Source organism: Bacillus rossius, chromosome 5 (assembly GCF_032445375.1).
Source record: "Bacillus rossius redtenbacheri isolate Brsri chromosome 5, Brsri_v3, whole genome shotgun sequence".
In the NCBI taxonomy this organism is placed as follows: domain Eukaryota; kingdom Metazoa; phylum Arthropoda; class Insecta; order Phasmatodea; family Bacillidae; genus Bacillus; species Bacillus rossius.
Window position 1 is genome coordinate 81,794,962 of NC_086333.1, and position 23,322 is coordinate 81,818,283.

The 23,322-nt window shown below is 39.1% G+C and overlaps 1 protein-coding gene across 1 annotated transcript; it reads right to left on the reverse strand.

Moving 5' to 3' along the window:
- Positions 1-1,252: 1,252 nt before the first annotated feature.
- On the reverse strand, positions 1,253-18,247 carry LOC134532118 (protein takeout-like). Its single transcript, XM_063368438.1, has 6 exons — positions 18,162-18,247; positions 13,207-13,299; positions 10,730-10,886; positions 7,223-7,356; positions 3,068-3,220; positions 1,253-2,131 (listed from the first exon to the last, which is right to left on the reverse strand). Exons 1-6 carry the CDS (start codon positions 18,220-18,222, stop codon positions 1,974-1,976), a joined length of 756 nt encoding a protein of 251 aa, XP_063224508.1. The 5' UTR covers positions 18,223-18,247; the 3' UTR covers positions 1,253-1,973.
- Positions 18,248-23,322: the final 5,075 nt, after the last annotated feature.

The window sequence follows — 23,322 nt, forward strand, 5'->3', positions numbered from 1 at the left end:
AAAACTCAGAAAATTATTAATTAACAGCTGGTTGGTTAAATATATTTGTACTCATAATCATATATTACACGCAATTTTTTAATTTGAAAATATAGTTTTATTTCGAGCTAGAAGAAATGTTGTAATCTTGACCTTCAAAACAAGACGTATGTCACCGCACTCATCATATTTCGAAGATCCTGTTCAACATTTTTATAGTATGTATATATTTTCTACTTGTTATAAAAATAATTATGTAACTTTCGTACGTACTGTTACTATATAAACGTATAGCTGAACAGATAAACACGTTTTATAGCAACAGTTTATACTGTAATATAATAATCGTGTTCTTAGGAGATTAGTTTTCGAAACAAGAAGTTTATCTTTCTTCTTGCTAATAAAAATACCCTTTATTTTTACTTTAGTGGCTTACTATCACAACACAGGACATAAATTCATTTTTTATTCGTATTATGTGTATATATGTAACGTAAAAAGTAAACATTTTTATTTTTAAATTTATTTATTCCAAAAGTTTTCAATATTATAAATGCAGTAATTTTTCTGTCAACAGTTGTGGAATGAAAATATTATTATTATATCGTTCAGGCTATTCCATCTTAAGAATTTGGGTAAAGTATGAAAACCGATAGGTAGACAGTTATTGCTGTATTTTATATAATTAATTACTGAAAATATTCAAACAATTATTATTCCTTCTTTATAACATATATAAATCTGAATTTTGTGTTCGCTAGTTTCTAAACTTCCTTTAAAAGAAGCCAAATCCATTTATAATCCCACTATTTCACTACAGGCTAAGTGTAAAACACCTCCTTTTTTTCTAAAATAATGACACTCAATGCGCTAAAGGTAATAACCACATTCTAATTATACACAGCCAGATAAAAATAAAAACACTATACAGATATGGCATAACTTGCACTCATGGTTTCTTCTTCAGTGACCACATTTATTGTAATCTGGTAATCACATTATGAAGTGTCCTCCGCCAGAAACAAATGCATACATTATATCACCAGAGCAACATACTTTAAATTTTAAGAAGTATTTTCAAAACGTTTCTTCAAATTAATAATATTACAATTGCAGGTAAAATATAGAAAGAAAGTAATTGTGCAATTCTATGCAAAAGGGTGCAAAGAAATTTGGAGTGAAATTCATGCATAGTAATAAAATTTCACATATTAACATGAAAATAAACTGTCTTATAGGATGTATACATCAGGATGAAAAATAAATAAAACTATAATTAACATGATTTTAATATTTTATTTTTGTATTAAACTCAAAAAAAAATCTTGCAAGGCGAGGATTCCGGCAATTCCATATTATCTTCTCTTTGTCACAATTAATATTAATGTCTCACACATTTTACATGCATGTTTGCTGAGAGCCACACTCCCATTACAATGTCCAAGTTCAACCCTAAAGAGTAAGTTTTGCATTACAAACAAAGAATGCAGAAAGAGGTGTCATCGTGCAGATATCCATAAACAAGACTTGCTTTGAACTCCATGTAAATCATTTTCTAATGCATTGAACAAAAAATGCAGTTAAGGTAACTATTCCATGCTATGTTGAAAGAATTTTCAAACCCCTTGTCATCACAGTTGAGGGAATGTTCAGTTTGAAACCTCGCGAAACAAAACCAAACCGAATTTGCAGTGATATCACGAATATTTGCGGGCCGGCGTGTTCAATTAATAAAACTAGAGTTGAGTTTGCAGGGAAGAAAGGCGGTGCTGATTCGGATATTGTTGCAAGAAGAATCAGCAACGCACGTGTCAAAACATCATGCATGAAGAACATCGGGAATTGTTGAACTGGAGGTTGGTGTTGTCAGCGAACAGTCATGTTTGAAGAGTTCTGGGAAGACTGGAAGGTACCGAGGTGGTGCGGAGAGCAGGTTCTTGGGCTGCAGATGGTAGGAGGTGGGTGCTGAAGGCTAGAGACAGCTCTCGCACGCTCTACACCTCCTCTGGGAAGAGCACGTTGTAGGGGATGAGGTCCATGCAGTTGGCTATGATCTGCTTGATGGCCTCGCCGATGGCCTGGGCGATGAACGGGCCTATCTCGGTGTTCAGCACCTCCCAGTTCTCGTTCAAGAAGCTGTTGGTGTTCTCTCCTGCGGGCAGTAGGTACATCTCACGCTCGCTCAACCCACCAAAGGTTTCCCCTCACAGCCATGGGTTCAATGAAAAAAAAAACATATTTCCCTAGCCATGGATTTAATGAAAAACCATATTTGTAGGGACCGGAAAAAATTCGCGAGTTCAATGACCTCCAGGATGAACTCCATAGTTATGCGTACACTCGGTCAAATGTCACCCACTCATTGGCTGCTGTCTTGTGAGACGTCCCAACGTAGCAGCCTGTGATTATATAAAGCTTTGGTCGGGTGTTTCTCATTGGCCCAGCGACATTCAGGTGAGTTGTGAGCCAATAGCAGAGGCAGCACTGAGGTATAACCATTTGTATTTTAGCCTATCGCGAAATAAATTCGCGAATTTTTCCGGTCTCTACATATTTGCCTAACATGTGCGATGACAATCAAAGCCAATAATTTTTGTTTATCCACTTTCGATCTACTATTAAAAACCGGGCATGTATAAACAGATATACATAGTGCCACATACACAAAAATACAACACGTTCAGAATTGGTTTTGACATTCTTCTGATTTTTCGAAAGAAAAAAATTGCAAATTTTATTTTATCTAGATGAGAAAACATGAGATAACTAAGCAAATAAATGTTTAAAGACAGATTTCATGAGTGCATTTTTTAAAAATAGTTACGCTCTAGTTTTCTTAGCAACATTACCGCATACGGAGAGAATTGTAGCGAGTAGCTCGTGATATCGAAATAAACAATTCTTACCACTGCTGAATGGAAACCAATCTTTGAAAGTATGACTTCCGCGAAATCAGATATGGAACTGCTTTCCAAGCTCTTCATAAAGTTAATTTTTTGTGAATTATGCATGCAAAAAGATTCTCAATCAGGATTGGGACATTACCAACATTGGAATTAAAGGCTCAAGCCTCACGCTAAAGTCTTACCCAGAGTCTTGTCGCCGTTGAAGAGGTTGTCCAGGTACATATGCATGTTCTTGGTCTTATGCACCAGTTTGGAGTCCCCGGCCTTCATGTACTCCAGACCGTCCGGCTTGGTGACCAGGTCGTACTTCAGCCAGTAGGTGATGTCCACGTCAGCTGAAACACACGTATCCTGCTGGTGACAGCCCGTGTATCCTGCCAGTGACAACCCGTGTATCCTGCTAGTGACAGCCCGTGTATCCTGCTGGTGACAGCCCGTGTATCCTGCTGGTGACAGCCCGTGTATCCTGCTGGTGACAGCCCGTGTATCCTGCTGGTGACAGCCCGCGTATCCTGCTGGTGATAGCCCGTGTATCCTGCTAGTGACAGCCCGCGTATCCTGCTGGTGACAGCCCGTGTATCCTGCTGGTGACAGCCCGTGTATCCTGCTGGTGACAGCCCGCGTATCCTGCTGGTGACAGCCCGTGTATCCTGCTGGTGACAGCCCGTGTATCCTGCTGGTGACAGCCCGCGTATCCTGCTGGTGATAGCCCGTGTATCCTGCTAGTGACAGCCCACGTATCCTGCTGGTGATAGCCCGTGTATCCTGCTGGTGACAGCCCGCGTATCCTGCTGGTGACAGCCCGTGTATCCTGCTGGTGACAGCCCGTGTATCCTGCTGGTGACAGCCCGTGTATCCTGCTGGTGACAGCCCGTGTATCCTGCTGGTGACAGCCCGTGTATCCTGCTGGTGACAGCCCGTGTATCCTGCTGGTGACAGCCCGTGTATCCTGCTGGTGACAGCCCGTGTATCCTGCTGGTGACAGCCCGCGTATCCTGCTGGTGATAGCCCGTGTATCCTGCTGGTGACAGCCCGCGTATCCTACTGGTGACAGCCCGTGTATCCTGCTAGTGACAGCCCGCGTATCCTGCTGGTGACAGCCCGTGTATCCTGCTAGTGACAGCCCGTGTATCCTGCTGGTGACAGCCCGTGTATCCTGCTGGTGACAGCCCGTGTATCCTGCTGGTGACAGCCCGTGTATCCTGCTGGTGATAGCCCGCGTATCCTGATAGTGACAGCCCGTGTATCCTGCTAGTGACAGCCCGTGTATCCTGCTGGTGACAGCCCGTGTATCCTGCTGGTGATAGCCCGTGTATCCTGCTGGTGACAGCCCGTGTATCCTGCTGGTGACAGCCCGTGTATCCTGCTGGTGATAGCCCGTGTATCCTGCTGGTGATAGCCCGTGTATCCTGCTGGTGACAGCCCGTGTATCCTGCTAGTGATAGCCCATGTATCCTGCTGGTGACAGCCCGCGTATCCTGCTGGTGACAGCCCGTGTATCCTGCTGGTGACAGCCCGTGTATCCTGCTGGTGATAGCCCGTGTATCCTGCTGGTGACAGCCCGTGTATCCTGCTGGTGACAGCCCGTGTATCCTGCTGGTGACAGCCCGTGTATCCTGCTGGTGACAGCCCGCGTATCCTGCTGGTGACAGCCCGTGTATCCTGCTAGTGACAGCCCGCGTATCCTGCTGGTGACAGCCCGTGTATCCTGCTAGTGACAGCCCGTGTATTCTGCTGGTGACAGCCCGTGTATCCTGCCGGTGACAGCCCGTGTATCCTGCTGGTGACAGCCCGCGTATCCTGCTGGTGACAGCCAGTGTATCCTGCTGGTGACAGCCCGCGTATTCTGCTGGTGACAGCCCGTGTATCCTGCTGGTGATAGCCCGTGTATCCTGCTGGTGACAGCCCGCGTATCCTGCTGGTGATAGCCCGTGTATCCTGCTAGTGATAGCCCGTGTATCCTGCTGGTGACAGCCCGCGTATCCTGCTGGTGACAGCCCGTGTATCCTGCTAGTGACAGCCCGTGTATCCTGCTGGTGATAGCCCGTGTATCCTGCTGGTGACAGCCCGTGTATCCTGCTGGTGACAGCCCGTGTATCCTGCTGGTGACAGCCCGTGTATCCTGCTGGTGACAGCCCGCGTATCCTGCTGGTGACAGCCGGTGTATCCTGCTAGTGACAGCCCGCGTATCCTGCTGGTGACAGCTTGTGTATCCTGCTGGTGACAGCCCGCGTATCCTGCTGGTGACAGCCCGTGTATCCTGCTAGTGACAGCCCGCGTATCCTGCTTGTGACAGCCCGTGTATCCTGCTAGTGACAGCCCGTGTATCCTGCTGGTGACAGCCCGTGTATCCTGCTGGTGACAGCCCGTGTATCCTGCTGGTGATAGCCCGTGTATCCTGCTGGTGACAGCCCGTGTATCCTGCTGGTGACAGCCCGTGTATCCTGCTAGTGACAGCCCGTGTATCCTGCTGGTGATAGTCCGCGTATCCTGCTGGTGACAGCCCGTGTATCCTGCTGGTGACAGCCCGTGTATCCTGCTGGTGACAGCCCGTATCACCACTCGCCAGTGACTAGTGCATGACAAACCTGACAGTTCTCAGGAGTCAGCCTTCTTACCGGGATCAACAAAACTTTCATCTTCTATCAAAATATATCTGTACGTAAATCACTAAGGCATTAACAATAGATGGAAGATTCTTCAAACCAACTTTCTAGTTATTTGTCCTTAAAGTGTCTTAAATTACTCCATTTTAATTTAGATCCAAACTTAAGTAATAAAAAGGTTACTCAAGGTCCCCATTGAAAATTCATTCAAGAATTTGGCCATATTAACACTAAACATAATTTTATTTTATATTTCCATATAACGTAAGCGCCAATAATTGTATTGTCTGAATATACTCTAAATGTTGTAATGAACTATTCAAGAAACTTAATTCTCAAAGTTTAATTATTGTTCTAGGTAATTAATGACATAAAAAATTACATTAATGAAAATACGGTTTATGCATACTAGGAATTAAAAGATATTGTTCAATTCTTTTTTTGTTGTAATTTATGCTACATATTCTAACACAGAACTTATAAATCGTGTGGTTTTATATGGATATACATATTACTTTTAAGTGTATATATATATATATATATATATATATATATATATATATATATAAACAACTGTAAGCTTGTGTCTTTAGTATCTTTTGCAAAAATTATATCTTTATCAATCAGCTAAAAAAAGTCATAATTAAAAAAAAACAATGTTTCTTATCATGATAAAACTCTAATATATAATCTTTATAATGAAAAGAAGATATATAAGTATTTAAAAAATATTATAAGAAATACGTAAAAAATTTAGAAGTTAAATTTAATTAACTTCTGGCATCAACCGTGGGGTCATAAGGCTCGAATGCATACAACATCGCCTAGGGGAACTTGGGGAACAATTTCGTCAGTGGTTTTTCATGAGGGAGCGATCTAGGAATTAGCTTGCAGAGACTTCGGGAAGCCTTGTTTACCCGGTCCCAGGGTCACGCAGGGTGTTTTGTAGCGCCTCGCACGGCATTTACTGTTATCGTTGAAACTCTCTCGTCGTTGTTAGTACACTGTGTGCGTCTGTACTGACATTATTACTTTTTTTCATGACAAAATTCCTTCCATGGAATTCTTGTGCTGCCTGATCTTTTATTTTGAATGTGTTTTGTGAGCTTTCCTAGTTGTGTTGTCCGTAATACCTGTACAGGTTCATCGTTGTGTCTATCTGTTTCGACGTTACCTGATTAATGAATGTTCTCTGTGGGTTTACGTATTTCATTTTTATATCTTGATTTCCGATCTTGTTTTTCTTGACGTGACAACGTCTTATAAATCGATGAACGCCGGCTGCACGCACGAAAAAATTGTCACGTTCCGTCTGAGCCGAGCGTGCAAGAACCGGCCGACCACCGTGCGAGAAATTCTTCTATAATATCAAAAAAAGGTTAAGGCGGGATTTTTTTAACTTATTGTTCGTGACTATATTTAAACAAATTATTTAAATTAAATTTTGCAAAAAAATGTAAATAATATTTTAAACTTGAAAAGAATGCAATCATTCATCAATGTTATCTGATGACGTTATCGCGTAAAATTATAGTCCGTGAACCGACTTTACAGACAACCCCTCTTTATTTTATCCCATGACAAACAGTGCAAAACTGCAGTGGCGTATGTCCAAGGCAGTCCCGTATTACGTGAATCAGTGAAGGAAAGTAGGTGGTATCTGCCCGAGTGCCACGGCAGTCTGGGAAGGTGGTAAGAGGAGGGGGGTGCCAGGCGCGGCGCGACACTCACTCATGTTGATGTTGCCGTCTCCTTTCCCCTTGATGGGCAGCACCAGGATCTTGCCGTCGATCTCGTACTGCGACTTCAGCCGCAGCGACGGGATCGCGAGCACTATCTCTACCTCCTTCTTCTGCAGGTCGAAGCTGCGGACAGACGCGCGCGACTTTCAGCGACTTTCAACAACAACTGCTCAAATATAACGTGAGTAGGCTACTTGTAATTAGTCAGAATCGAGCAATTTTTTTTTTCGTTCTTGTGTTGGTAAACATGTCTGGAAAGTATCTGCATATTGACGGCCACATTGGACGCTTAGTTTGTTGTCATCTGTCAAAAATGGTTAAATATTTTTTGGTACCATCGGCGATTTGTTATTTTCTTTATTGAAGTGAAAAACTTCCATGGGAAGGTCTGGATAGGGAGTAAATTCATGTCAGTCGCCATCGACATGGTCACGTGACGTGTTAACGATAACACTTTATATGTTCCTATTAGTGTTCAAATTGTGGTTTTGTTCAATTTTTATTTTAAATCTTAAGTAGGTATACGAAGTATTACTGTGCAGTAAAAAGTGAGTGTAAAATATATTAATATTCTCATATAGGTATATAGTTTGAATAACGAAGAAAACGGAGTCTTTGTAGCAATATAACCTAAAAATTAAGAACATCATTATTTATTATTTTAATACCTACAATTACTATGCAATGCGTATATTTTATAGTAATTTAGGAGTTATTTTACTAACGTGATAAAACAAATTTGTTGTGTGATAATATTTTTTCGTAAAAATTGCGAAAAAATATCTTATTTTTATAAAAATATATTTTCTTATGTTACACAATTATATTTTACAATGTTAGTATTTCTCATTTCAAATTATATTTGTATTTTCTTAATTCCATTATTAATATTAATAATAGTTACTTTGATTTTCAAATTTTAATTTAAGATCAAACAATTAATTTGGATATCCACAAAAAGCAACTGTTTGTTTATAGTTTTAAATTTTCACTTCTGTCGGCTGTCCTCATGACTGCTTTGAAAATTTTTTTTAAAGAAAATGGTTCAGAGAATTCGCATCAAATGTTGTTATAAGAATGAGTAAAGTATGACAATGTTCTAGACTTGTTGACTAATGGTTTTGCAACATGAAATCCCAGCTTCAGATGTGGACTCGGCATTTAGAGTAGCAAATGCAGTCACGCGCTAGGCGTCCGGCCTCGGAACACGTTCAACCTTTTTGACAGCTGACAAAAACTAAACATAAAATATGGCTAGAGACCGGAAAAATTCGCGAATTCAATGACCTGTAGAATGGACTCCATGATCCTCTATGCACTCGGGATAATTACATCCGCTCATTGGTTACTGACCCGTAGCACCTGTTAACTGTGATTCTCGTGATTCGATACTTCTTTTGTTTACATTTTTCCATTGGCCCAAAGTCCTTCAGATATACTGTGGCCCAATCACAGAAGCAGCAGAAATACACACTTTTAAGATTCTAGCCAATCGTGAAATGAATGCGCGAATTTTTCAAGTCTCTAAATATGGCTGATAATGTGCAGATTCTTAACAGACATGTTTACCGCCACAACAAAGAAAAAATATTTGCGTGAATCGGACTGATACAACCCGCGAAATTACAATATCACCCTTTCTTTTTAAAAAAAAAAAAAACCTCGTGCAAAGTGTTTTGTGATTCAATCAAACATTCAGGTCACTTTTCATGGCAGATTCAAGTTGTATTTCGCATAGGACGTTCATGTGGGGGGGGGGGGGGGGGGGACGTTAAATTTAAATCAATACAGGGATAGACCTTTTGCCAGAATATGAAAGTAGACGTCTGGAAGAGAGTTCCGCCGACCAAATTAAGTCAGCAAGCCTAGGACGAGAATTCAAATCGAAAAATAACCGAGCACAATCAGTAAAGGTAAACTAAATAAAACTGATGGACAGCACGACTGAACAATACAAGTGACCTCGTGACCCGGGATCTTTCAGGCTCCATGTTTCAGGCTTCAGGCTTCAGGCTTCAGGCTCAGGTCCGTGAAGGAAAGTACTTGTCTGAAGCCTTATTTGAGCTGAGACGAATTACTGAACTTGAAGGAGCTTACCACGTGTGAAGGAGGAATCAAACTGAAGGATAGAAAAAAAAGAGGTCGATGAAAAGAGGTGAAATTATATTTAAACCTATAAGAACACTGTTAAAACTACACTGTGAAAAAATTTTAAATTAACATTTACAATATTTAAAATTTTTCGTCGTGTGATTTTTAAAAACTAGTACAGTTGGTGCAATTTTCTAGAAAAAGATATTGTGCTAGACGCTTTGGTAAAAATACATGACTGTACTTCGGTTATTACAAGAACTAACCTATCCAGTCTCACATTTTGATGTATGAGTGAAATTACTCATAAAAGTGCTATATTTATTTTATTGTATGAAAACTGTAGTTATACGGAAAAATCATTGTTGAAACAGGAGGGAAATTAATTGATTTTATTTTTGTTACGGGCGCATGGCGCAACAGCCAATGAGAGAAGAGTAAGGCATCAATAGTAGGGAACTGTTTATATTTATTATCATATGGTGGTAGGAAATTATGGAGATATAACATTTATCTTAAATTATTATTATTTTAGCTTGATAAATTTTAAGATATGAGACTCATGATAAATGTATGTAAACAACGTTTTTTTTAAATTTTCTTTAAATGTTGTTTACTGAAACTTTTTCTAACTAGATCATAACCAAATACAATGTACGAGTTGAAAAATAGTACGTACAGGCTTATAACCATCTGTCACGGAAAAATCATACTGAAGTTTTTGTTACTAGCACTGTCAACATATGTTATTTTCAATGCGAAATTTCGTTGGCTTAAACTAACACATAAAAATTCCATATTGTGAAATTATATCGCATTCTTGGCATTTTGCATTTTTAGTTTGTAATGATTTAACGACTTATCTCGTTCTAGGCTCAGATTTCATTCCCGAAAAAGGCTTCGAAATTGATCTTCCTGCAGGAAATTTAAAATTTAATACACAAGTTCTCACCCCCTTTGCGGTACACGAATTAAATTCTCATAGTCATGTCACCGCATAAGTAACATCGCCGCATTAGTAACAAGAGCTGGAGATGGAAAAATACTTTACGCTTGGAGCATCTCAGCCAAGAGAAACAATTTTCAATTAGAAATTTATGTAGTCTACAATATGATGGCTTAACCAAAACATTTTTACGCACCCTACCTAATTGAATACGACACTAAACGTTTGGATTCCACCCCAGTAAAATATCGTCTTTATCAGTTGTTAGGCCCCACAATGGAAATTACGCGGAATCAAATACAAAATTGACTAGACAAAGACGTTATCGAACCACCCACGGCTGTGTGAACAGCTTTCTATGCACTCGCTTGAGGGTTTTTTTTTAACGCTAACCCTGCTGTTGGACATGTGTCGTGTCCTGGAGAACTAGAGGCAGCGGACGGACGTGCGAATACTCACTGCACTTTCTTCAGCTGCACCTTATCCAGGCCGTACACGGTCAGATCACGCAAGAAGATGTTGAGGCCCGTGGCCGAGCTGCCCTTGTTGGCGTCATCTATGCGGATCTCCGTGATCTTCAGGGGATCCACCACCGGGATCTTGTACTTGCGGTCTCCTGTGAACAGAGATCTCGTTTGTTGCGGCCCGGGGTCAGCGAGCAGCTTTGTCCTCCGGCAGTTTCACGGACAAAACCGAGTCTTAACTTTTACATAAAATAATAAACGCTGTTTTTAATTCAGTACAATTTAAAGTTTATTTATGATGTTTCTAAAAATATAAACAGTTCAAGGCAATTAAAAAACTTTGTGACATTTACCTTTCATCATTACTTACATGTCTCTATGCTACAGGTGAACTGCGTTCTTGTAAGTGTTATTTCATTCGTACGCAGAAGTCTTTTAGGTTTTAGTGATTTGGTAAAAAAATTATTGGCCTAAGTTACAGTTTGTCACATAGGAAATGGCACATAAATGCACATAAATGCATATGAGAATCGAAATATCTCTTTGCGCATTTACAAATAAAATCTGAAATAATTTCTGAAGACAAGAGAACCATTTGTTCAATTTTAAAATTTGTTCTCAACTATAATTTAAAAAGTTTTTGAAGAATTGAAATGCAATATTATGTGTTTAACATGATAAAATTTTGTCGAGTTTTAAAGAACCATCAAAATTAAATACAGTTAACGGATGATTTTATTTCTTCAACACAAGACATTCAAACAATTTACATGATTGCATGAAGTTTACGTTAGCAGAAAATATACCAACAGTCATAAATGACTTTGATTTAGTCTAACAAAAATACCGTCTTTTTATGGCTGACGTGTTTGAAGTTCTTCTCCAGCAATATGAAGAATTTGTCAGATATCCAACATTTTATAGCAATACAAGTCGTTGTACTTAAAACTATTATGTAGAACTTGATTCATTATGTTATTTTTTTAATGCAATGAAAGTCTAATTTTTTAAATTAATACGAAAGCAAAGAACCACATATTTTACTACTTATTGTGATGAATAGTCATTTCATTAACGCTTATATTGAGGTCGTATGGTTCGTAAATAAATTCATTTTAGGTAAATAAGACATTCTTTGAAAGAGCCTGGCATTGGGGAAGATTGATTCGAAAAGCAATTCATGGACTCAGGGTTTTTGCTGTTCACGTTGGATGCCATAGTGAAACCTAAAGGAGGGACTACAGAGATGAATTCATAAACACACGGAACTAACATTGGCGTGTCCTTATTCTGTGTAAGTATTATTCTTTGTTGTTCATTCTTTAGATTTTTTCGATCCAATCAAGTTTTTGAGTTTACATAAGAAAAAATTAAAAAAAGAACTTATTTCTGAGGTTTCAAGTTATAATAAAAATTTTACTTCCTACAAAAAAATTCAAGGTTTCATTATTACCAGTGTTATTATGGAACGAAAGCAATTTAAGTAGAGAGCGAAAACAGTGGGAAGCGTGTCTCAGCTCATTTATTAGAAGATCCATCAGTGGCGAGCTAGTTGACATATTCATACTCTGGTCTCAATGTGGTTTTAATGTAAGATATTGTTGTCAATAATAATATGGAGCGTAGCAGTTAATGAAGAATTGGTGGTCCCGGAAAAGAAACAAGACTTTAAAGCTTATAAAATGTGATGTAATAACAATTTTATGACTAGATACGGTTTCAAAAGAAAATTTTTGTTGTTACAGAATTTTTTTTAGGGTACTGCTGTATTTTTTTTTTGAGATATGAACAGACAAAATTTATTTAGGATAGTAGATTTGGTAAGTAATGGAGAGGGAGTATATGGAAGGAATTTTTAATCCAGACGAATGTTAGCATATTCCAAGGAATATATATCAAAGCTAAAAATCTATCAGTGCAGGGCAAGAGATTATGTAGAGTTACAACAAACCTGTTTGGAGGAAAAAAAAAACTTCAACATAGGCCTACACAGTTATGATCTATAAATCAGGTATGAACTATAAATAGAGTTCTGAATAGGAAATGGCAATGTTAAAGACAATCTACAATTCAGTAACTTGAACTGTTTGCTTTTAATTTGTTCAGACGTGCAGTGTAGACGTCACGTCAGCAAGGTAACCACATTTGGATCATTCATTCAGAGGACTAACTGATATGTTTCCCGGCGTGAAACTCCGAAATTTTATTTTCACCTGAAGCCAAAACTTGTAAGAATTACATTTCTAGTTTAATAATATCAATGGTAACTTAACGTAAAATATTCGAGAAGTATGCATATTATGTTAGGTAAATAATTATTCCCCGTTGTAAGCATCATTCAAAAAACGTCCGGGATGACATTTAGTTATTTATGTCTCGCATGCAGATCGAAGCCACACATTTTAAAGCGATTAAAGTAGGTACCATCGCCCTTCATTTATTGAAATCATTGTTTTACACCTGCATGCGTACCTTTAAGCAGGAAAGGCACGGCCTCGATGCCATTCTTCAGTGCACACGCGTCCAAGTCAGGATCATTCCTGGAGCATGGCTTGAAGTATGCCGCTGCAACAGAGCACGTGACATTTATGTAACTAAATATCGCTTTCTTATTTATAGAGACCGGAAAAATTCGCGGGTTCAATGACCTCCAGGATGGACTCCAATTTCCTCTACACACTCGGGCAAATGCCAACAGTTCATTGGCTGCTGACTTGTGAGTCGTCTCGACTGGGTGGCCTGTGATTCGATAGTTCTATGAGTGAGTATCTCTAATTGGCCCTCATTCCTCCAGATCAACATTGAACCAATGACAGAAGCAGCACTAAAGTATAATTATTTGAATTTTAGCATAACACGAAATGAACCCGCGAATTTTTCAGGTCTCTACTTATTTATAATACTAAAAACACCAATAAACCGTTTGAGCGAATTTAAATTGTTTAGTAAAGCTGCTCTTTCGTATAACAGTGCACTGTAATTTAATTTTTTTTGTAAATTGAGCACATGTATTCATGTAAAATTACAGATATTTGAGAATTTATCATTTACATGAAAACAACAGTATCACTACAAAGCAGTGAATGCTGGGTTCGGATTCTTACCCGGGCATTTATGCTTTGTGTTGTCCCAGTACCTCTAACAGTCAAAATTATTTGTAAACCTTTTCTTGAACTGATTTTCAGTACTAGCTGCGCACATAATAAGCATGTTGCAAAAAAAATTAAATTAAATTTTTGAATATTAATTTTTTAGCATGGCTTATTATGCTTGAATGAACTATCAAATGAAATCAAATTATTGCTCCAAATTTCGTATTAAATACTTCGTAGTATCTAAAAAAATTTGTATTTAATCTATGAGCAAAAATATATAGCCATGTGTTGGAAAAATTTACTATATATTTCTTGTAGTATTACAAACTATTTTATAGCAACTGGTTTTCAAAGGAATACTTTTGCAAAAATTACAAAAAATTATTTTTGTGTGAGACGAGCCAGCATTGTTCAAGTTGGTCGTGGATAAAATAGGAAAATTGAGATTTCATTATACCTGATAATAAGTCATATTTTTATAATTTCTTATGGTTTTACCGCAATTTTTATTGTTATTTTCAAACAAAAATTTTGTTATCCTCAAAAAACAGAATTACGATTGCAAAACCAAATTATATCTCTACAAACAAAGCTGTTTTTACAAACAATTATTTATATCTGTATTTACGTATTTAATCTAAAATAAAAATCTTTATATCCAGAGTTAGTTTATTTCTTAATTGAAGATATAAGAGTAAATGAAAGCTATTCGGTTAATCTTAGACTGGCATCCATCAGTAATAAGCTTAAAAAGAGTGGCTGTGTTGTCAGCCAATTTAATGATTAACATTTTTAAAACATGTATTTTGGGAAGGAAAAACCCTCCATTCGAATTCGGGTGGTGGGGTGAGGAATAAGCAGGCAAAAATATGCGAGATTAGCTATCAAAGTCTAATTTTTAGCGTTTTTCGAACTTTCAAACAAGAATAATTTAATTGATTCCTATAAACAGATGATTAAATGTTGGGTTGTCTCAGGTTGCTCCAGTTATGCCCGCAAATTCATTCCAGCTTTATAAATTGTCTCGATGCCACATCATTCCCACTAGACCAAAGTCATAAACTGGTACATTGCAGCTATTATTTTCTATAATAAAAATACGAAACTCTGTGCGGAAGTTAGATAACTGTTTTATTCATAGCACTCGCAACACGACGTGGGTCATACTACTGTGTTTAGTTTTTTAAACACTCCACCGCGCTCCTTTGTAGCATCGTCGCTAGCGCGTCAAGCTCAGAAGGTGAGGGTCCCGGGTTTGCGTCCAGCCACCGGCATGTCTACAAGTGAGCTCTGATAATAAAAATTTATTTGCAAGTGCCGTGGCCCTAAGTCACTTTTGTTATCTGCGTGACGTTATCCCTAACGCCGTTGGCTAAAGTGTACTAGTATATAAACTGGGCTTATATTTCCAAATGTTTTTTTTTCTCATAATGGGCTGGCCACTGCGCTATATTATTTCAAACGTTAAACACCCTAAAGTTATACTACAAATACACTGAGTCTCATCCCGAAGTGATTTTTCCGAGTCATACCCTCCTCTTGAAAGTGTAATGAAATAAGTACATTATTTTCAATAATATAAGCTAATCATTTACAGCTATATCACTCCATTTTTTTCATTTGTGACATTATCTGAAAGCTTACTATTTTGCACAAATAAAATTATCGACTGGACATAAATATTTAGATTTAGTTTGAATTTCCACACTCATTTATTTATAAGTTTGAAATTTATAGATATTAAACTTAATTTTAAAGTTATATAACTTGACATTTAAATATAACGATGTTTAGTAACTAAAAAAATATATTTTTATGAGTCTTCTGCAATCCCAAATCGAGTGAGAAAAGAAGCACTGTGGTTTTATTCTCGTGATCCCATGAACACTGTTATTGATAAGGGGTGAGTTGTTTTCGCAAAAGAAAAATCTAGCATGTCCGAAATATATTAGCTTTTAATGAACACACAATAATATTTTTTAATGACAGAAACATAACAAAATTTGCTTATGATTGTCAGTCAACTGAGAATTATCTACTTTGAAATAAAACCATGAAACTTTCAGCCAAGTATTTCTAAACAAAACCATGTCTAAAACAGGAAAAGTCAGAGATTTTTTTTTCAGTTTACAAAAGCATTTTGGAAAGTTTCTCGCGACACCGTCCAGCCACATTGGCTCTTGTATGCTTTCGATCACTCTTGATATTTATCTGAAAATTTGCCCAACTTTAGACTTTACAAGTGGTGTTATTTCCACTTAAAAATGTTTATTTCTATTTAATATTTTTTTTGGTATAATTATTTGTCAAAGTTACATGCTAACAATTTAGCTGCCACCCAAATTCGATGCTAGCTACCTAGTTTCAAATTCAAGTTTTGCCAAGATAAAATATTGTTACTTTATTTTGGTGTTAAATTTTAAAAAAAAAATGAGAATTACTACAAAAAAGTAAATCTGAATAAATGAATTTCGAATAAAATAGAAAAAGGCAACTGATTTATATAAATAATATTTTTGGACAGCAGTACTAGAACGCAAGAACATGCAACTTGAAGAAGTCTGCTCGTGGCACAGTGATTCATAGAGACCGGAAAAATTCGCGGATTCCTTTCGAGACAGGCTAGAAACCAAACTCGTTTAGCTTAATGCTGCGTCAGTGATTGGACCGCAATTTACCTGAAGGACCCTGAGACAATGGCAAACACTTAACAAAATAAGTATCGAATCATAGGAATCGCAGTAAACAGGTGTTCCGAGTCGGTAGCCAATGACTAGGTGATAGTTGCCCGAGTACATAGAGAATCGTGGAGTCTATCCTAGTGGTCATTGAAACCGCGAATTTTTCCAGTCCCTAGTGATTCACAATGATGTTTACTGATGATTTAGGGACCGAAATAATGCACTTTTTCACTGACCTCCAGGATATAATCCTCATTCCTCTGTATACTCGGGCAAATATCTCGTAATCATTGGTTGCCAACTAGTGAGACGTCTCAATTGGCTAGCCTGTGATTCGGTGATTCTTTATTTGAGGTTTTCTCATTGGTCAAGATTATTCCCCGTAAACTGTGTGCCAATGGTGGAACCAGATTAGAGGTGGAAAAAGGTGAATTTTATCCTGTCGCGAAACGAATCCGCGAATCTTTCAGGTCCCCACTGGTGAGCGAGTCGCCAAGAGCGGATCCAGAGTGACGTCAGAAAGGCAAAACACCATTTTCTGATAAAATCTTTGACCTAATGTAGTTTGTCCAAAGTCATTTGTCATAAAACTGAGTGTAAAATTTATTGACCCTAAATTTACGTCATTCATAAAGTCGCTTGTCCTATGGTCATTTGTCATATGGTGGTTAGTCGTAAAGTCATTTATCTTAATTTTAGGAAAAAATCTATTTTATGACAAACGACGGAAATGGACTTTAATGGCAAACGATTCTAGGAAAAACAACGTATACTCAGTTTTAGTATATATTGAAATTAAATATGTATTATGTTAGTTCATTTAGTACATTTACCATAATGTTATACTATCTATAGCACTGCAGATTATCCCGACCTTACGGCCGGCGTTCTCGCGTTCCCCTCCCACATATGCGCCCTAATAGGGTAGGGTGGGAGTAACATTCCAGTTATCTTTGATTAAACATTCCAGAGCTTTTTAAGTAACAGTACTGTGAGGGATCGCTCCTTGTTTGATCGGGAGGGTATTAGACCAGCGGCTGGGACCACCAACCCAGCATAGTCGCCGCCTCAGCCCCTCTACCGCACTCAGCTGACCAGACAGTTGGCTGTGTCCTGAGCCCTGAGACTATCAGCACTGCTGGCGCCTTCCCCGACCTCCCACTTCACGCTGGGACCCGTGGTCCGGTGGAGGCCTATCCAACCCCTGCTAGCTGTCCGGGCTAGCACCGGAGCTGTGTCGTCGCTCACCACGTCGACTCCGCATCGGGCTAGGGAACCCTTGGAGCCTGTTCCAATCGCTCGGAGCACCACCACCAAGTACGAGTCCTACCCAATCAGAATCCAGGGCCTTGGAGGAAACCTCAGCGGGACACCGTTCAATCTTTCATGGATCCTTCCCGTATACTACTACCAACTTGGCGTCGACTCGGCAGACTGTTCGCCGGCAGCTAGCCGACTGCCACTCTTCAGAGTTACATAGAACAACAGTGAAATAACGCCTTAGTAAGCTGGTAAAACTATTGTTAAGAGTTGGGAGAAGACCTGGAAGTTACTCAGTGTTCAGTGAGAGCTGCCTCCTCCCCGCCAGGCGCCGCCGTGCCCAAGAAGAGAGCGGGGGCGGGTCAGCGGGGTACCCGGGGGCGGTACTCACGCCGCTCGAGCGCCGCCTCCGCCGCCGCCAGCAGCACCGCGAGCACCGCCGCCAGCAACATGTCGTCCTCGGCCGCCGGGAGACTGCGGGTCGCGGCCCGCCGCGCGCCTTATTTAAGCTAACAGCCGCCTCAAGGTCACCGTCTCCGGCCTTACATTCCCCCCTCCACCCCGCCCCAATCGAGTCTCCCCCACGGCGGCGGCACGAGGAGCACACTGGTACTTCTTCAGGCGCCTTTTGAATAGGGACCGGAAAAATTCGCGGGTTCAATGACCTCCAGGATGAACTCCATAGTTCTACGTACACTCGGTCAAATGTCACCCACTCATTGGCTGCTGTCTTGTGAGACGACCCAACGTAGGAGCCTGTGATTCGATAAAGCTTTGGTCGGGGTGTTTCTCTCATTGGCCCAGCGTCATCCAGGTGAGTTGTGAGCCAATAGCCGAGGCAACACCGAGGTATAACTATTTTTGTATTTTAGCCTATCGCGAAATGAATTCGCGAATTTTTCCGGTCTCTAATAATAACAAACCATCAGCAACTGAACGGAGGAATCACATTCAAGTCACTCAAGACTGAAACCACAAGCACAGCGACCAATGAACGAGTGAATAAGTCTCGACAAAGCTCAGCTACAATATGTCTGCCCTGCAGATCACTACAACGTCTAATAAATAGAGACCGGAAAAAATTAGCGGATTCATTTCAGGATGTGATAGGATCCAAACAACTGTACCTTTATATTGCTACTCTGATTGGCTCACAGTTTATCTGAAGGACTTTGAGCCAATGAAAAATCTTTAACCAAAAAAGTATCGAATCACAAGCGTCCCAGTTGACACGTGTCACAAGTCGGTAACCAATGAGCAGGTGGCATTTGCCTGAGTATGTAGGGGATTTGGAGTCTATCCTAGAGGTCATACAAAGCGCGAATTTTTACAGTCTCTACTAATAAATCTATGAAAGCCGGCTGAACGCACGAAAAAGTGTACCGTTACGCACATTGTCCCGTTACGCTGTGTCCCGTTACGCTCATCGTACGCATGCACCGCATATATCTCTCTTCCACTCGATTGGAACAACCATCGATTTGACTTTTTCGAGGCACATTAAACTTGAAACACTCCCATTGTTTCCTACTTTTCCTATCATCGTCCTATCCTTAACAGAATAACACAGATTGGAAGAAGTTAAATAGCAAACATGTATAAAAATTAAAGTTAAAATAATCTCTTCGTTAAGGTAATAATCATATTTTAATTAATGAGTGCAAATAAAAGTAAATTTATGAATTAAATTGTAGATTTTTTTTCCACTCCGTTGTATCCATACAAAATAGTGATAATTCAATATAAATTATTCAATTTTATTCATAAAATTATGCAATCATTTCATCAATGTTTTGTTATGACGTTGTCACGATAAACTATCGTCCGTAAACCGACTTTACAGACAACCAAATTTTTTTTCGCCTTCAAATCAATCGTGCGCTGCGTCCTCGCAGACCTGGCGTCGTGACATTGTGACGTCACTCCGAAGGGGCGTAAGTGCAGACTCGGCCCGACCCTAAGCTCGGGTTACCAGCGCGCGTTGCGCCTCGAGCGAAGCGGGGAGCTTTGCAAACCCATCACAGCGTCCGTCAATCAAAGCATAGTCCTTTTTCATGCGGCATCAAGTCGGACAACTTTTCTTCCTGTTGTGCCACCTACGTACATGGCTGTGCGCCAGGCAGTGTAACAAGTTTGTCAGCCGCAATTCAAGGTCAGTGGTATATCCCACCAAGTGATTAAAAACAAAATGTCTGAACCACAACACCACTGTGAAAGTTGTAAAACAATCTGTTTGTAAATTTATCTTCAAAATTTTTAACAGTAGCTGTGTCAAAAAAATTGCAACTAAGCCAAGTGTTTTTAAAACAAAAATAAAATTTACAAGAACGGAGAAGAATACATTTTCCGCGCACTGTTTGAGAACATTCGTAATATTTCTATTAATTTTATTTATATATTTTTAAACGTAGCTATTTTGTTTGTATTGTTATACAACCTTTCTGCTATAAAATAATAATAGAACCATATAAGGTTACTTTTACTATTGAACCATACGTCATTTTCTAATATCACGCACATATTATTTTTTTTAAATAATATATATATATATATATATATATATTATTTTTTAAAAATTATATATATATATATATATATTTGTAGTCGGGGTGATAAAATTTTATTTTTCACAGAGCGTTTGGTTACACTAGATCAGTTGAGATAGTTAAATTCCACAGGGGGGAAAAACTACGACCCTAGTTTTGAATGTTGCACATAAAGGCGAAGAAGTGCTTCACGCGCGAGCAAGTTGTGGCCCTAACAGCTCCTGGCGCTTCCAGACTCGGGACGCAAGGCCTGTACGTACTGCCAGCGAGGCGGCCACGCTTGAAGGCCGGAGCCGGATTTGGGACTTAATTAGATACCTCTACGCAATGACTGAGCAGCTGGGCTTTAAGTCCGTCTGCAGTTGAGGCGCGCGCTACGGCGTGTGAGGTCACGAGTCTTCTGATTAAGGCTGCACGCGCCGCATGCCCGACTACTATAGTCTGTCCCACGGTTAGTTTGCACTGCAGAGCGAATAGTGAGCTCTGCTACCAGACTGATACCAGCCGGCTTGTTAGCATTAAAAATCGTATATTTTGTATCATTATAAATTGTTACAAGTGTAATACATATTTTTTGATGTGATAATGATAACGTCTTATAAATCGATGAACGCCGCCTGCACGCATGAAAAATTGTCACGTTCCGCCTGAGCCGAGCGTGCGAGAACCGGCCAACCACCGTGCGAGAAAATCTTCTATAATATAAAACATGTTAAGACGGGCTTTTTAACTAATTGTTGGTGATTATATCAAAACGAATTATTTTAATTGAATTTGCAAAAAACTGTAAATAATATTTGAAAATTAAAAAGTATTCAATTTTTCATCAGTGTTTTCTTATGACGTTATCACGTAAAATTATCGTCCGTAAACCGACTTTACAGACAACCCCCTTTTTTTAGTTTATATATTCGTTGATTTTTCTAAGACCTTGAAATAATATTATATTAACATAAAGGCATAGCATAAAATGTGCTATGCTCAAAGAAAAAAAAAGACATTAAATTATGTAAAAAAAATTGTCCACGAAAAAAATTGATAACATCTTTCAATTATAACACCGTAGAAATTAAAAAAAAAAAATGTCAGATGATGATATTAACGGAATACAACATGAAAATAGTTTTTTTTTCCAAAATTATTATTAAAAATTTTACTTTACAGTCCTAATGGAGAATTGTGCATTGGAAATAGAGAGTAAATGTCTGTTTAATTGTAAACTGCAAATTAAGATTAGACACACAATACAGTTCGAATCGCAGTAATCTCGATGTGCAGCGAGATAAAACAACTAATCTTTTTAAAATTTTATCTGTAATTATAGTATGCCCATACAATCCTAAAATCCTTAAAAATCCATCAAATCCTAAGTATGCAAAGGATTCTCTAATAGAGAAACACGATTTGTAAAGAAAATATTACAGGAAAAATAATTTAAAAATTCAACTTGCGAATTTTACGCGGCCATTTTATTACTCCATGCCTATCATGCTACCAGACTCTAAGATATTGTTATTTAACTTTTAATTAAATAAATAAAATTATAATATCTATTGATTCTGGTACCAAAATTTATAAAACAAACTTTTAAAGGGGTTGAGTGATTTAACACCTTAGTTAATATATTGTGCATTATTTTATTTTTGGCCCTTGAGAAATAGGTTCTAATTCGAAGGGTGTGTTCGAGGTACTCTTTGGGACTCGAATTCGAGAGTCAGATTTGAGAGAATTGGTACCTGCCCTATAACTCTTGAAGCAAAATCAGCATGGATGGACCGAAATTCAGAACAGGACCATCAGCAATGCGAGTCATTTGTGTTACCGCTGCATTGCCTTGCTTCGGAAAACCGAACTACCTTTGGTCAACAAACGGATACAACTTTGTGAATCCTCAAAACAAGAAGTTTCCGTTCAAGTGAGAGACGTCTCAGAAGTAACAAAATCCAACAAATTTCCTGAGTTTTTGAACAGCTGGGAATTATTCCCGTGTCCGAATAGAGTTGCTGGGTGTTTACACGATCTGCTTCCGCAAATATGAGATATTGCACGCATATTGCTCTGAGGAAACGCTTTTGAAATTTAGTTGTGGTCACGTGTGGACTCTGATAGTAGCTCCGGCAACAGGCTGAACTCAAAAACCATGTAACTTTTTTAACGGATTTTGCGATAAGCCCAGGAGATATAGTACACACTCTTACGGGGTTTCAGCTAGTAGCGAACCAAATGTGACATATGATGTCGTGAAACTTGTCAACGTCGTCATACTGTGGACACACGTTATACTGTTGTACCCCTTTCTCGGGGTACCGTTTTATAAGGAAATTAAAAGGAATTTTATATTATAGTTTTCCTTTAGTATAGTTTATTTGAGTATTGGTGTTATCCGTACGGCGGTATTTTTGAAATATTGGTAACGTTTTTCAGCGCTAGTGTCGTCCGGGAGCACCTGGTAACAGTTAGTGAGAATATCATTAAATAATTGTGTTTATTAGTTATATTTATAATGTAGTTATATATTTGTTTAAAACTATTTTAATTATTAATGCGACATAGCAAAGTTGGACAAGTGGTGATCGGGGTAAAATGAAACAAATCACGATGACAGCGCGCATGCGCGCGAGGGAGACAGACTTTTTTCCCCTCCCTTCTTTGAAGGAAGGGAAGGGAGGCAGGCGATCAGCTGTTCTGGACGACGGGCCGGTGTGTGAGGTGGTCCGCGCAAGCGGCCTCGCAAAAAAAAATGACTTTTGCGAGTGTGGGGCCGGCTTGGGCAGCAAAATTACTCGTTGGTATCTGTGTGCAAGAGTAGCGGTAAAGCTCGTCAAGAAGATAGTCGCGGTACTATCGCGGCGGAACGAGGCTCCTTCCGGCGAGTATAGCCGTCAGCACCGACTGGCCTGAGGACCAGTGGGGTTTAGCGAGGATTCGCTAATCCAACGGAGACGACGAGCCGATACGTGAGTGACTTCCCTTGTGATTCCCCTTGTGCAACGGGGTTATGCTGCA

What these genes read in the sequence shown, in the direction of transcription:
- LOC134532118 (XM_063368438.1), bottom strand. Translation starts at nt 18,222, where the DNA reads ATGTTGCTGGCGGCGGTGCTCGCGGTGCTGCTGGCGGCGGCGGAGGCG. An exon ending in GGAGGCGGCGCTCGAGCGGC is followed by an intron (nt 13,300 to 18,161) that starts GTGAGTACCGCC and finishes GCTCTGTTGCAG; the next exon opens with CGGCATACTTCAAGCCATGC. An exon ending in GTGCAGCTGAAGAAAGTGCA is followed by an intron (nt 7,357 to 10,729) that starts GTGAGTATTCGC and finishes GTCTGTCCGCAG; the next exon opens with CTTCGACCTGCAGAAGAAGG.